The sequence below is a fragment of the Primulina eburnea genome, chromosome 18 (genome assembly GCF_022965805.1).
Source record: "Primulina eburnea isolate SZY01 chromosome 18, ASM2296580v1, whole genome shotgun sequence".
NCBI lineage: Eukaryota > Viridiplantae > Streptophyta > Magnoliopsida > Lamiales > Gesneriaceae > Primulina > Primulina eburnea.
In genome coordinates this window covers 6,358,812-6,374,915 of record NC_133118.1, presented here as the reverse complement: position 1 = coordinate 6,374,915, position 16,104 = coordinate 6,358,812, and the positions used below count along the sequence as shown (strand labels likewise).

General features: G+C 43.2%; 2 protein-coding genes across 2 annotated transcripts; both read left to right on the top strand.

Moving 5' to 3' along the window:
• The first annotated feature begins 37 nt into the window (after positions 1-37).
• LOC140819701 (uncharacterized protein At4g08330, chloroplastic) lies at positions 38-645 on the top strand. The gene has a single exon (XM_073179878.1). It carries the CDS (start codon positions 115-117, stop codon positions 493-495), a length of 381 nt encoding a protein of 126 aa, XP_073035979.1. The 5' UTR covers positions 38-114; the 3' UTR covers positions 496-645.
• Positions 646-8,093: 7,448 nt separating this feature from the next.
• On the top strand, positions 8,094-11,657 carry LOC140819073 (uncharacterized). Its single transcript, XM_073179085.1, has one exon. It carries the CDS (start codon positions 8,094-8,096, stop codon positions 11,655-11,657), a length of 3,564 nt encoding a protein of 1,187 aa, XP_073035186.1.
• The last annotated feature ends 4,447 nt before the right edge of the window (positions 11,658-16,104 follow it).

Genomic DNA, 16,104 nt, shown 5'->3' with positions numbered 1-16,104 from the left:
GTCAAAAACATGTTGAACTTTTCAAAGTTGAGAGGCTTAAAAGTCCATTCCAACGCAGACACGCTTTTGGGAACATTCAATAAATCTTGCGCGAAATCCTTTGGACAACCATCAATGGCGTCCATCTACTGCTGCAGAGAGTGCGGGACGAATCTCAGCCTCCACTCCGCCAACCTCTACCCACCCGATTTCTACTTCGAAGCCGGCAACAAGAACTCCATCTCCTTCTCCAGTGTCGACTCCCACAAGTTCAGGTTCGAGAAGGAAGACAAAATTCGCCCCTTCTTCGAAACCTTAAATTACTGGGGCATACAGAGGAAACGCACCAAGATTCTGTGCAACAGCTGCGGGAAGCTGGTGGGATACATCTACGATGACGGGCCGCCGTTAACCGATGGAATAGGGCAGTTCGGTATGGGCCCTAGTCAGGTTATTCCGAGAAACCCTAGGTACAGATTCAAGAACAAGGCTTTGGCGATTCATTCTCAAACTTGATGGGGGATGGTGGGTTTTGCTTGGTGTATGTGTTTTCTTGGACTGATTTTGTCGGAATTACTGTGTGTCTGAAGATATGTTTGATAGATGAATAAGAGTTTGTATACATTAGAACATCAGATATTTTCATTGCTGCTGTTGGTTGATTCATCGTTCATTTCAGATTTCTTTCCAATAATTTCACAGTGGTTCAGCTTGTGGTCGATTGAACGAGCGAAATCATGGTTCTCCATGTGGTTGATGTTGGAATCTCGTTTTTTTTTTTTTTTAGTCCAAATATTTTCAAAAATTTAAAAATTTTATTTGAGTGGGTGAGACCGTATCACGGATCTTAACCTGTTAGACGGTTAACTTTACCGAAAAGTAATATTTTTCATGGATGATTCAAATAAAATATATGTCTCACAAATATGACCCATGAGACCGTCTCACACAAGTTTTTGTCATTTTATTTTGACATTCAAAATTTTTTTTGGACGGACATCCATATTGTTTAAATTAAACAAACATGTATAGCATGTCAGAAGATGTACCTTAGTGAATAATTCACTCGGTTTTAATTATTCTGTTATTAGCGGATGTAGTTCTTTTTGTAAATCCCTACGAACTTTATTCGAACATCTTTCTTCGATCTCTGAATCAAATCCACAAATGGATTACTTCTTCTTCTAACTTACATTAGAAAATTATAAAATATTTTGGGTAGAGATGTAACACGAAAAAAAATCGACTCAATACTATAAGCTGAAATTTTATTGCAAAAGAATAAGGATTTTTGAGAGCTAAAATTTTTCTTTTAATTCCTTGAATGTAGGGGTGTAAATGAACAGAACTGTTCGCGAGCTTTTCGGATCTTGGCTCGTTAAAAAGCTCGTTCGGGCTCGTTCGTTAAGCTTATCGAGCCAAGCCCGAGCCTTATTTTGGGCTCGACAATTTTGTGGAGCTGAGCTTGAGATTAATGATGTTCGGCTCGTTAGCTCGTGAACATGTTCGATAATAGGTTCGTGAGCTCAAAATTGAGCTCGGCTCATTTAGCTGGCTCGTGAGCTCGAGCTCGGCTCGATTAGGTGGTTCACGAGCTCGGGCTCGGGCTCGGCTCGTTTAGGTAGATCGTGAGCTCGAATTTGAGATAATTAATGAGTTATAATATTAAAATAATTATGTATGATAAATAATAATAAATTAAAATTAAAAATTATATTAAAAATGTTAATGTTATGGCAATAATGACATATTCCCGTAACCTCATCCTCATCTATTCCAAATCTCAAACCCTATTCGGCTATTCCCGTAACCTCACCTATTCCCCCGAATTCGCGCCTCCCGACCTCCGCCCGCCGTCGCCGAGGGTCTCCGGTCGTAGCCCAGGTCCGGTCGACCATTATCGAAGCAGAAATCGGTAGATTTGAGCATGTATAGGTAGCGAGACCCCTTTCCCGTCCACCTCTAAACCGCGTACGATTTCAGACAATTCTCCGTTCTTCCGTCGGCACCGAGGGCTGAAAATACTTGTACCGTCTGGGTCGACTTTGATTGAGGCGTGAATCGAGAGTTTCGAGATCGTATAGGTCGCGAACCCTAGCTCTGATTCTGGTTTGGTTTCATCTCCAAATACAGTGGGCAAAACAATTAGAGACAAAAGTTCAAAAGTTTCAGCCTCTCAGGTGTGTTTGAATATTGCTGCTACGGCAATGAATTTAGTCTACTTAAGAAACTCATATTTGTTGGATTGTTAATACAATGATATAAATATCTGTTAATACAATGATATAAATTAATTCTAGCGCATGCACTCTCACTCCGTAGAAATTAATTCTAGCGTATGTGGAGACAAAAGTTCAAAAGTTTCAATCTGTTATTGCTGCTACGGCAATGAATCTAGCGTATGCACTCTCACTCCTAATTAATTCTACATATGATTATACGTATATAATCTTATTATTTAAAAATATTATGGTTTGAAACTAACTATATTTTAAAGTAAATATATAAAAAAAATTAAAATATTTTAATATAATAAACTGAATATCAAACATCAAAGGCAACCGACTAGATATCTAATGTCGCCGCATAGAAGAAACCTTAGCATTGTGAGGTCCAAAAATACAAGGTCACGTACGTCATACATTATATAGTATCATATTATAATATGATATGGTCCAAAATTATATAGGTCCACGTAATTCATTATATTTATATATATATAATATTCATTTATTCAAAATTCTAAAGTGTATCTTACAGAAATTACAATGTTATAACACTAGTAGAAAAATCGGATTTTATTTCGGCAATAATAAATTACGAAGTAATACATTACCAATAACTTCAGTAATAACACAAGCGAAGTAACATAATATATTTTACTTCGGATGTTTAAAAACACGACTTCACTATATTTTTTTCTTATATTTTACTTCAGCATATCAATGTTGACGAAGTAAAAAAATAAGAAAAATAATTTCATGCTGAAGTAATAAGATGAACCGCGCAGATTAATGAAGACTATACTGAACATTTAGCGACGGTTTGTCGCTAACAAACCGTCGCTGATTTAATCAGCGACTGTTTTTCAATCAATCCGTCGCTGCTTTAATCAGCGACGGTTTTTCAAACAATATGTCGTTAATAGCGACGGTTTTTTCGCGCATATGCGCGAACGAGCTTGTTTAACGAGCCGAACCCGAGCCTGGCTCATTGAACAAGATAAACGAGCCATTAACGAGCCGAGCCCGAGCTTCAAACCAAAGGCTCGTAACGAGGCCGAGCCGAGCCCGAGCCGAGCAAATAGTTTAACGAGCCGAGCCCGAGCCTGATACTATTCGGCTCGGTTCATTTACATTCCTACTTGAATGTCTGGAATGAATGTTATGCAATAAGAATAAGAATTCTTATTTTTTTTAATCCATAATTAATCTAATTAATTAAGTTAATTAAAAATTCTAAAATCCATGCCCTAAATCATAGCCAATCTCGACTTTTAGTACATATATCTTTTCAAGAATATTATGCATAAATTTATTTTGCTTTGTGATCAAGTTACTAAAATTATGACATCATGAATATTTTCATATTACTATATTTTATAAAAACTTAATAGACTATATTTTAACTCAATTAAAATATAATTTAATTATTAAAGCACATTTGATTTTTAATAAATTAGCATGATAGGCTTATACTTTTACAAGCCCATAATCCATGTTCTCATTACATTAATCTCATCATAATCTCGATTGGTGATCAAATATAATCGATATGACAAGTTCAACTCGTTTGTTATTATGATGCACACTTTAATTTCGAGATCACCAATGTCTAAATAAGGCAAGTGTACTACTCCCTTTGACTGTTTTAGTAGTCATGCTCTCAAATTTTTTTTAAGCTTTTATAAGCTTATCGATTGATCATATCAAACTCATTTTCTTATAAATTCAACTCGATGAATTTATTATCTCAATGGGAACAAGTAAACCAGTGCTTGTATGACCCTCAATGGTTTAGGGATACAGTCACAACTCTTTGTGATTTAGGAAATTTTCTTTTATTTGGGCTTATCCTAATTTGACTCATTCCATGCATCAACATTGATCACGAGAATGTCAGAAATCATTTTTCTGATTAAACCCATCGAATCATGGTAAGAACGTCTAGTAACATCGTCCCATGATTCTCTAGGTAACACTGATAATGTCTGCAAGAAACAATAAGTTATGATTAACGTACAGTACGGTCCCTTCATCTCATATATTCCGATCGAATCTGCAACCATTGGTTCATCGAGGAATGCATATTCATTCGATAGCTATGTGATACAACATGAAACATTAATAGTGTCATTGCATGTACAACTAGAGAACTCTTTCCTAATATATATCTCATATTCTGGCCAACGATTTCATACATTATTATTTCGTTAGATCACATAAGATATCTACACTCATAGGTGATCGGTGAATTCCCGACTACAATGCACTGGCTCCTACACATGTCGCAATTGCACCTAACCTCGCCACCTGGTGACCCTCGCGAGTCAAAGTACAATCCTAGTATGTAGAGCCTCAGTATTGTCTCGGGTTGTAAAGACTAATTATGTACAATCACAAATTTTCCTCTCGATGAATGATAACCACTTGGAAAGTTCAAGAGAGAGTTGTTCGGTACAATTACCGTATGATTACCCATCTGCATGATTGGACATCTCTATCCCCTTACCATGAAACACGGTACACAACATCACAGATGTTATTCTCAAGCTCAAACGACCTTTATCCTTATTTTAGGCGGCTGAATCGACTAGGAACAAATTTAGAATATATAATGTTTACAAATGAGTTTGAGAATCGAATTACGATTCATTTGTATTAAAGTATAATCAAGCACTTTATCTATGTAGATTGCATGTGTATACAGATAAAATAAAACTGTAAGGCCCATGAATTTAATTCACATAACCTGAATGCATGTAATTTAGGATTCTAATTTAAAATTATGTGTTTAATTATTTTGTGCATTTTATGCATAATTCATGCATGATATGATTTAATTCATTAAATTTTAATGCATTAGTGTTTCTTGATGTATTTCGTGCCCGATCGAGGAACGGAGACGGGAGAATTATCAGGAAAATTATTTTATTACATGATTAATTTTTATTCATTATCATAAGATGTTTTAAATGTATTTTTCAAGAAATGGGCCTTGTTGGGTATTTTTTTCTGCTAGAGCATAATTTTTAACGGTATGTAAATTTTATCGAATCGATGGACTTTTTGAGGGTTCGGATAATATTTTCAAGAATTTACTCACACGAAATATTTTTCAGGAGTGTGTTTAGATTTAACAGGCCTCATTTTAAGCTGATTGGGCTTAATTATCTTTTTTAAACTTTTAATTTTCAAATTAGGGCCCATTATCTATTAGTTTACTATTTAATTATCACCTAAACTACTCCTTAACCTAAACCTGAGTCATAAACCAGCCGAAACCCTCCCCTCAACTGCATTTTCCTCTCGGTTTTCCCAACAGAAACCTCAAAAAAATCTCGGCCACTTCAATTCTTTCAAAGAATAATTCTCCCGGCACTCGTTCTTCGATCTCCTCAAGTATTAACATCATCAAGGCAAGCTTCGTATCATTTTTTCCTGCACCATACAAGTTTTATATGTTGTTGATCCCATTTGTGCATGAAAATTTCGATCTAGCCTTGTACATGAAAATTATTTCGGTTTACATGTGATTAATGCGTTTTCTTGTCCAACCCTCACGTTTTTCTGAATTTGTGCAATGGGCTGGTGTATTGTCGTTGCAAGGGGGCTGTGCAGGTTGTGAGTGATGAGGCTTAGTTGCTGGGGTTGAGGGTTGGTCGAGTTTCGTTGAAATGTTGGGGGCCGATCGGGTTTGAGGCTCGTGTAGGGGCTCGATCGAGAGTTCTATCGATCTGGCTGTGTGAGGGTCATCTCCAGCCCTAGACCATACCATGGTGGGTCTGAGTTGGGGTCTGGAATGGCTCGAACCATGCTGGAGTGGTGGAACAATCGATCGAGCACAAGGGTGTCGGGTTGGCTCGTCTTGTGTTTTAGTGATCGGGTTGGAAGTGGGGAGTGCATGGGAGGCTAGCCGAGAGTTCTTTGGGTTTTGAGGAGTTCTAGGGTGGTCTAGGGAAGGTCGAGCCTTTGCTGTTCCAGTTGGTTTCGGGCTAGGGACGTAAATATGGGAGGGATGAAACTAGGGTTCGAGTGGGTTATTTTTGGAAATTTTTTCCAACAGCTTTCAAGGGGTGGCCGTGGAGTCTAGGAGTCTGGTCTTGAGGTTTTTAGAGTCTTTTAGACGTTTACTAAGTGGCATTTTAAGTTGGGAAAAATTTGGTTTAGTTTCGGTTCAATTCAGGTTAAAATCGAGACCCCGGTCCAAATTTTAAAACGAATCGGTTAATGTTGGATCAGGAAAATCCTCTAAAAACTTGATGAGTTGCAATAGCTCGTGTCTAAGAATGTTTAAAACGATGAATTAAATCGAGTTTGGTTAGAAACCAAGCGGAAAACATTCGAAGTAATCATTCGTTAAAAAACACTGATATATTTTGTATCCTGTGTAACTGAATAACTGAAAATCCGAGGGATCAGTTTTTAATATTTTATATTGATTTTCATTTGAAAAAGACGTGTCATTACTATCAGTATTTGTTAAATATGTTTGGGTACTAAAAAGACCATATACTTGTATCATATCAGAAATATTTGGTACTCGAACATTATATATCAGTGTCATATTTTCAATTTTTTGTACTGATTTTTGTCCAAGAAAAGACACATCATAACTACCAATATTTGTTATACATGTTTATGTACTCAAAATTCATATATTAATGCATGATCTGAAATATTTAGTACTCAAATATTATATATTAATATCAGATTTACAATATTCTTTTTTACTGAATTTCATCCGAGAAAATAATTGTTGGCCAGGGAGTGCAGAAACATTTTTTTCTGTGAATTAAGGACTGCATAAATTTTTTTCGTCTAACGGGAACTGAACAAAAATATAAATATGATGTTGGGATTTATTGATCATTTACTCTTATCCTATAAATATTTGTTAGGGAATTGCATTTTTTCATGTATGTTCGATTTTTTTTTTTTTTTACAATTTTGGTAATTTTGTTGTCAAATTTCAGTTTCGGTCTCATATCTTTGTTTTTTGTAGTCAATTTTTTAGTAATTCTTTCTAAGTTATTGATGCCCCAAGGGAACCCGGGCCCGGGTACAGACCCTGACCCAAGAGGTTCTCGAACTCGGGCAAGATCAGAGCAGAGAGAAAATATCAAAGTGCAATTACTTTCAGTAAGCCGGGGTGAAAAACAGGATCCCGGATCTTCAGACGCCTGGCAAGTTGTGCACTCAGTTATCTGAGGAATTCCCAATGAACCACTTGGCGAGCCACCGCCCAGTGAGTAATTAGCCAATACCCGGGGTAAAAACTTCCCGGTCCGAAAAGTACCTCAGAGGCACCCGGGTGGAAAATACCCGGGGAAGAGACACGTTCTCTCCCTGACCACCACGTCTTCCGGACATCGCGGAGCCCATCCTCCCACACTCCATGACCAAGTCCACTCTCAGTACATGGCCCACTACGTTGCAACGTGGCCCATGACCCCAAGTCATGGACCACCATCCGAACTTTGCGGGCAATTTATCTACCAGCTTCATCTATAAGTACCCTCCGTTGGTATTTCACAGAGGTAGGGACTCTTCTCTGAATACACACAAGCACTCACAACTATTCTTACTTTCTCTCTCAGTTTTCCTTTGCGTATATCACTGACTTAAGCGTCGGAGTGGATACGCCGGAACAACTTCCGGCGCCCCCTTAACGTTCTGTGATTTCAGGATTAATACTCAGGTCATCCCGGGCGCTAGTCCTCAGGCTATAGGGAACTCAATCTTCCCAGATCACCAGCCATTCATTATAGAGAATTCAAACCGCACAGATATTCAGACACTAGACTTGGCAGATTGCACACCCGGCTATTACCCGATTTGCCCGGTCGACATCATTGGCGCCGTCTGTGGGAAACTGTAGCTAAAGACGTAGATATGGTTACCACTCGTAAAACTACGGGGAACCACTCTGGTCCTCAAAATCCGGAAGGAGGTCAAGAAAATCCATCGCCCAGTCACCTCCAAGAGGAGTTGGCTCAGTTGATAGCTGCTGCGGTCCAAAAAGCCCTCGCAGAAAGGGGCCTACCTGAACCCAGCCAGTCAAAGGAAAATGAGGCAATGGGAGAGTCTCCTCTCGAAAAAGAGAGAGACAGAGAAGAGAATTCCCAGGCGTTTTCCAAAGCTCCTACCCTTGCTATGGCCCAGGAGCTAGAAGATTTGAAGAAGAAAGTGAAAGAGTTGGAAGCTAAAGCAGGGTCATCTCAGGTTTCAACCCCGGCTGCTTCCCAGGGATGCCCTTTTTCCCTGGAAATTGTGAGTGAGCCCCTCCCCGCTCATTTCAAAGCTACCAAAATACGGGAGTATGATGGAAACTCAGACCCTGACGAGCATCTCACCCGGTTTGAGAATATGGCCATGTTACATTGCTACTCTGACAAAATCAAGTGCAAGGTGTTCCTCACCACCCTAGTGGACTCTGCCCAGAGGTGGTTCGAAAAGTTGAAACCCCGGAGCATACAATCTTTTGCAGGCTTCAGAGACACTTTCTTGCACCACTTTAGCAGCAGCAAGAGGTATAAGAAGACTGCTTTTAGCTTGTTCGAGGTAAAGCAATCAGGTGATGAATCTCTTCGGGCGTACATTCGCCGGTTTAATAAAGCATCCCTGGAGGTGCCGGCTTGTGCTCCTGAAACCAAAACTGCAGCGTTCACTCAAGGACTCAAGGAGGGAGATTTTTTCAGGTCCTTGGTGAAGAAACAGCCCGGGAATTTTGAGGATCTGCTGTCCCGAGCAGAAAAGTACATAAACATGGAGGAAGCGCAACGGCAGAAGAGGGAGTCCACCCGCCGAGAAAGAAATGATCGAGTCGGGAAAGTTGAGGACAACGCCCGAGGAAATAATCTCGGGCGTTTCTCTAGATACACCCCCATGAAACCGCACCGGGGTGAAGGAGTCCATCTTTGCAGCGGTGATCAGGGACCCAAATTATATCGATCACCTCCAAGCCTGCCACACACTCCCAAGATGTGCTCCTATCATGGAGAATGTGCTCATAGCACAAGTGAGTGCCGAAGACTGAAACGGGCCCCTTCCCAGTCGGGCCCCGGGGAGCAGGCACAGTTAACAAAAAAGCCCCGGGGGCTCCCGTGGGTAAATAAAGATGCAGGGTACAAGCCGGGGGACAAAGGCCAGGTCAGACAAGAAAAGAAAGATAACACCGGTCAAACGCCTCGTGGTCGGGAAAACAGAGACGGAGGAGGGTCGCCCACCCTTGGGGTGATTAAAATGATCTCGGGGGGATCAACGGATGGAGATTCCAACCGGGCCAGGAAAGCACATTCCCGACAAGAGAGTTTTGGAGTGGAGGATGTAGGGAGGGATGAGGGGCCGGTGATCAGCTTTGGTCCCCGGGATCTTCAGGGAGTCAGCCTCCCACACAATGATGCCTTGGTCATCCAAGCGAAGGTGGCAAATTATGACGTCCGCCGGGTTTTCATCGATTCGGGAAGCTCGGTGAACATTATTTTCCAGGAGGTCCTAGACCAGATGAATTTGGAGGGCTACCAGTTGCAGCCAGTGGAAACGGCATTATTCGGATTTGCTGGCCACACAGTTTACCCCCGGGGGGAAATCACCCTGCCTCTCACAATAGGAGCTGAGGAGCTCAGGAAGACGGTGATGACGGTTTTCACGGTGGTAAGTGCTCCTACATCTTACAATATCATTTTAGGCAGGCCGGCTATGAACGCTCTCTGGGCTGTAGCCTCGGCTTACCATCAGAAGTTAAAGTTCCCGGTGGGGAACAGAGTTGGAGAAGTAAGGGGAGACCAGCCCTCCTCCCGCAAGTGCTATGCAGAGACGGTCAAGATTGAAAATAAAAGAGCCCGACGAGGCGGAGAAAGTAGGAGGCCAGGGAAGGAGGAGGTGCACTCTATCCAGCACGTGCGCATGGTGGAAGGGGATGAGCAGGAAGAAGTAAGCATCCTGCCTGGGCAACCCATGAAGACAACCAAAATAGCCCGGGACCTTGAACCAGCCACCCGTGCCCAATTGTTACAGTGCCTTGAAAAGAATGCGGACATCTTTGCATGGTCTTCATCAGAGTTGGTAGGGATCTCCCCCCACGTAGCAGAGCACAAGTTAAATATCATCCCGGGTTCTCGGGCAGTAAAGCAGAGGAAGAGACACTTTGGTCCCGAAAAGGATAAAGTAATTGCCGATCATGTGGGGGAATTATTGAGAGCCGGGCAGATTAGAGAAGTCCAATTTCCCACCTGGCTATCCAATGTAGTCTTGGTACCCAAATCAGCCGGCAAATGGAGGATGTGTGTTGACTTTAGGGATCTAAACAAAGCCTGCCCAAAAGACTGCTACCCCCTACCCCGGATTGATCAGCTGGTGGACTCGACATCGGGGTATGAATTGCTGTGTTTCAAGGATGCCTACCAGGGGTATCATCAGATCCCCTTGGCCCGGGAAGATCAGGAGAAGGTCAGCTTCATTACCTCGGGAGGAACCTTTTGCTATGTGGTCATGCCCTTTGGATTAAAAAATGCCGGGGCCACATATCAAAGATTGATGGACATGATATTCACCAAGCATGCCGGGCGGAATATCGAGGTTTACGTGGACGATATCTTGGTGAAATCTCGGGCACACACTGAGCTCATCCCAGACCTCGAAGAGACCTTCTCTACTCTCCGGGAGTATGGGGTGAGGTTAAACCCGGCCAAATGCACGTTTGGGGTTAAGAGTGGCAAGTTCCTCGGGTTCATGGTCACCGAGAGAGGAATTGAGGTCAATCCGGAGAAAGTCAGGTCTATTACTGAAATGGCATCCCCAAAGTCAGTCAAGGATGTGCAGAGGCTCACGGGGAGAATCGCCGCCTTATCACGCTTCATTTCTCGATCTGCACACCGGAGCTACCCTTTCTTCCAAGCTCTAAGGAAAGCCAAAGAGTTTGGCTGGGATGAAAAATGTGAGAAGGCTTTCGAAGAATTGAAGAATCATCTAGCCGGGCTCCCTGTCCTTGAGAAGCCTGGACCTGGGGAGAAATTTTGGGTGTACCTTTCGGCCACTGAGTATGCTGTCAGCTCTGTACTAATCCGAGAAGAAGGTACTGATCAAAGGCCGGTCTATTATGTGAGCCCCGCCCTCAAAGGGCCCGAGGTTAGATATACCGAAGTAGAGAAGGTGGCCTTGGCCCTGATAATTACAGCACGAAAACTTCGCCCGTACTTCTTGTCCCATCCTATCACGTTGCTGACCAATACTCCTCTCGGGAGAATCATGACTCAGCCAGAGATCTCGGGAAGGCTGGTAAAGTGGACTGTAGAATTGGGAGAGTATGACATCGAGTACCAGCCCCGGAAGGCGATTAAAGCCCAGGCCTTGTCAGATTTTATCACTGAGATGATTGTCCCCGATATCGAGGGAATTTGGAGAATATTTGTAGACGGGGCTTCCGACAAAGATGGCAGCGGGGTGGAGTACTATTGATATCACCCACCGAGGAAAAAATACAGTTGGCAGTTAGGTTGGACTTCCGGGCCTCCAACAATGAAGCAGAGTACGAGGCCGTTATCATCGGGATAAAAGCGGCCCGGGATGCTGGAGCTACCCGGGTCATTATTTATACAGATTCACAGTTGGTAGCCCAACAAGTAAAAGGAGCGTATGAGGCCCGGGAGGAGAAGTTTGTAAAATATCTGACTATCATCAGAGAGTTATCAGCGCATTTCATAGATTGGAGCATAGAGCAGATTCCCCGAGAGAAAAATACTGAAGCCGATGCCCTGGCAAAAATGGCGGCTTCACTTTCTGACTATCGGGAGCCGGGTATATCTTACCACACTAGCCTGGTATCCTCAGTGGATACCGGGCCTCCTCAAAGCCGGGAAGATAATTGGGCCACCCCCATCCTTGACTACATCTCCCGATCCTATCTACCCGAGGATGTCAAGGAGGCCAGTCAAATCAAAAAGAGAGCGCCTCGGTTTGTTGTGATCAATGACATCCTATACCGGCGGTCTTTTCAGGGTCCCCTTCTCAAGTGCATCTCCGGGGACGAGTCCATTTATGTTCTAAGGGAGATCCATGAGGGCTGCTGCGGAGGTCATCTTGGAGCAACCTCCCTGGCTAGGAAAGCTTTGCTCGCTGGATTCTGGTGGCCTACGATGCATCAAGATGCTGCCCGGGTAGTCTGCTCATGTGAGGGATGCCAAAGGCATAGCAACATTAATCACCACCCAACTGCCCTGATGAAACCTATCCGGGCCTCTTGCCCTTTTGATCAGTGGGGCCTGGATATTGTGGGATCCTTCCCTGTGGCCCGAGCTCAAAAAAAATTCTTGCTCGTAGGGATTGACTACTTCTCTAAATGGGTGGAAGCAGAGCTCCTGGCCAAAATCACGGAGGGAGAGGTTCTTAAATTCCTGTGGAAAAATATTGTCTGCAGGTTTGGGATCCCCCGGAAGCTTATATCTGACAACGGTAGGCAATTCCAGGGGAATAAAGTCAGAGCTTGGTGCGAGGAGATGAAGATTACTCAGGCTTTTACCTCAGTCGCTTACCCACAAGCCAATGGGCAGACTGAGGTAACCAACCGCACTATTGTCCAGGCACTCAGAGCTCGATTATACGGAGTTGGAAAAGACTGGGTAGAGGAGTTGCCCAGTGTTCTTTGGGCATATCGTACTTGTAGTGACCCGTTCCAGAATCACCTACTAATCAGAACTTAAGCATGCAAAATTAACATTTAAAACTGAATCAGGTAATACAGCGGAAAAACAGTAATACAACCCAATCGAATCTGTAAGTACAAAATACTTAAACAACCAGATCGAACTAAATACCAAGAACGAATACCAATAACTACAAGTCAACCTCTGCCAGCTCCCTGTCCACTCCCTCCTGGACCGCCCAACCTGAGACCTGCCCCATCGAATAGGGTGTCCAAAACAGAGATAAACCGAGGACGTGAGCATAAAACGCTCAGCACCGAAAGCATGAGTATACAAGACTATGACATGCATGTATGCAAAATGTACTGGATACCAGGATCTGGGTATAACGAAATACTGCTCAGGTAAATGACGTCAAGGTATGTAGCACTCTGCGCCGTCGCACCAGGAGGTGGCTCCCATACCAAAATAAACCTGTGGATATACCGGTGACCTGACCACCGTCGGCCAACGGGGTCCAACCATCCACAACAAACGAGGGCTGAGCACCCTCTCAACAGGCTATCTCAAAGATAATCAGGCTCAACATGATTATGCAAATGCCGCATAATAAACCATGCATCATATGACAGATAATAATGCAACATATAAACATGCAACACATAGCAAAGTATACTCAATCCTGCTATCTCGGATAGTACTTTCGTACCTCAAACCAGTAGATCCTAGCAATCAGCCCTAGAATCAAGCCTGCGTCCGTAGTCAGCCCACTGATGCCGCTAGCTCCCAACTAGAGCACAACTCCGCTACAAAACCAGTAGCTCCCCGCTAGTGCCTAAACCTCGGGAAAAGACTAGAAACCCATCAGAAATGACTAAAACGCTCTGGAACACTCGGAATTGGCGAGTAACAAATGAAGCCTCGCGCCTCTATTTATAGACAACGATCGGTAGATCCGATCCACTTCGGACGATCCGATCCGGCACACTTCGGACGATCCGAACCTTGATCGGACGATCCGAATCCTGCATGTCTTCCACGTGTCCAGCCACCTGTCTTCGGACGATCCGAACCCTGGTCGGACGATCCGAACCTTGTTCGGTCCTTCCGATCCCACCGAAATAATATTTAATCCAATAATTAACTCAAATTAGGCATCGGGATACTACATTCTCCCCCCCTAAAAAGGATTTCGTCCGCGAAATCGAGTCTGAAAAATGACAATTCTGAACAACAATACATTCAACTTAAGAATGAATTACAACTGAAAGTACAACTGAAATTACAATCATAACTGAAAATACTACAACTAGAACAACTCTGGATGCTCTGACCGCATGCGACTCTCTAGTTCCCAAGTAGCTTCTTCAGTACCTCGGCGCTGCCACTGCACTAAGACAAGAGGAATAGTCTTATTCCGCAGTACCTTATCCTTCCGGTCTAAGATCGAAACCGGTCTTTCCACAAAAGACAAATCCGGATTCAGCTGAACTTCTGTCGGATGCAAAACATGAGACTCATCCGCTACGTATCGTCTCAACAAAGACACATGAAACACATTGTGAACACTAGACAGATACGGTGGCAAGGCTAATCTGTAGGCCAAATCTCCCACACATTCTAAGATCTCAAAAGGACCAATGAATCTCGGAGATAGCTTACCCTTGAGTCCAAATCTCAGAATCCTCCGAAAAGGTGATACCTTGAGAAACACTTTATCGCCTGCATCAAAATGAAGAGGAGGTCTGCGATTGGTGTTCGCATAACTCGCTTGTCGATCCTGATCAGTCTTAATCCGCTGTTTGATCACAAGAACTTTGTCCATGGCCTGCTGAATCAATTCTGGACCCTCGACCTGTCGTTCTCCGACTTCCTCCCAGAACAGAGGAGTACGACAACGTCGACCATACAATGCTTCAAACGGAGACATACCAATACTCCTATGAAAACTGTTGTTGTATGCAAACTCTATCAGTGGCAGATGATCCTGCCAAGCTGGCCCGAAATCCATCACACAAGATCTCAACATATCCTCAAGAGTACGAATAGTCCTCTCTGACTGACCGTCAGTCTCTGGGTGATATGCAGTACTCAAACTCAAGGTAGTGCCCAAAGCTTTCTGAAAGCTGCCCCAAAATCTAGATGTAAATCGAGGATCTCTGTCACTAACGATACTCACGGGCACACCATGAAACCGTACAATCTCCTGAATGTACAACCGTGCCATCCGATCGAAAGTGAAATCTCTGTTATACGGAAGAAAATGAGCAGACTTAGTAAGCCGATCCACTACCACCCAGATAGCATCTCTATTCCCCACAGACATAGGCAAGTGAGTCACGAAGTCCATCGTGATATGCTCCCACTTCCACTCCGGAATAGGAAGATTCTGCAACAAACCTCCAGGTCGTCGATTCTCAGCCTTCACCTGCTGACAGACTAGGCATTTGGAGACATACTGATAAACATTACGTTTCATACCTTTCCACCAAAATCGAGTCCTCAAATCCTTATACATCTTGTTGCTCCCCGGATGAACACTCAACTTGCTACGATGAGCCTGGGACAAAATCTCCTCCCTCAAAGTGTCATCTTCCGGTACAACAACACGACCAGATAAGCACAAAAGACCCTCGGACTGATAGTGGAATCCAGAAGTATTATCTCCATCAGCCAACCGAGCTAATTTCTGAACCTTAGAATCAGACATCTGAGCATCTCTAATCCGAGAATACAAAACCGGCTCAGACAAAATAGTAGCTACACGGATACTCTCTGTTCCCTTCCGATGCTTACAATTGAATCCCATCGAACAGAAATCCTGAATAATCCCAGATACAGCACAAGTCTGAAGAGCAGACAATCTCACCTTGCGACTAAGAGCATCGGCCGTGAGATTCGCAGATCCTGGATGATACTTGATCTCACAATCATAATCCTTGAGTAGATCCATCCAACGACGCTGACGCATGTTCAACTCAGCCTGAGTGAACAGATACTTCAAACTCTTATGATCAGTGAAAATCTCAAATCGCTCACCATACAGATAATGGCGCCAGATTTTCAAAGCAAAAACGATCGCTGCTAATTCCAGATCATGAACAGGATAGTTTTCCTCATGAGGTGTAGTAGCCCGAATTCCAAATTGGGTAATTAACGGAGTAATGATGATTAAGAAGGTTTAAGGTGTAATTTTGGCTATGGTCATGATCGGACGGACCGAAGAGGGTTCGGAAGCACCGAAGAGTTCGGACGATCCGAAG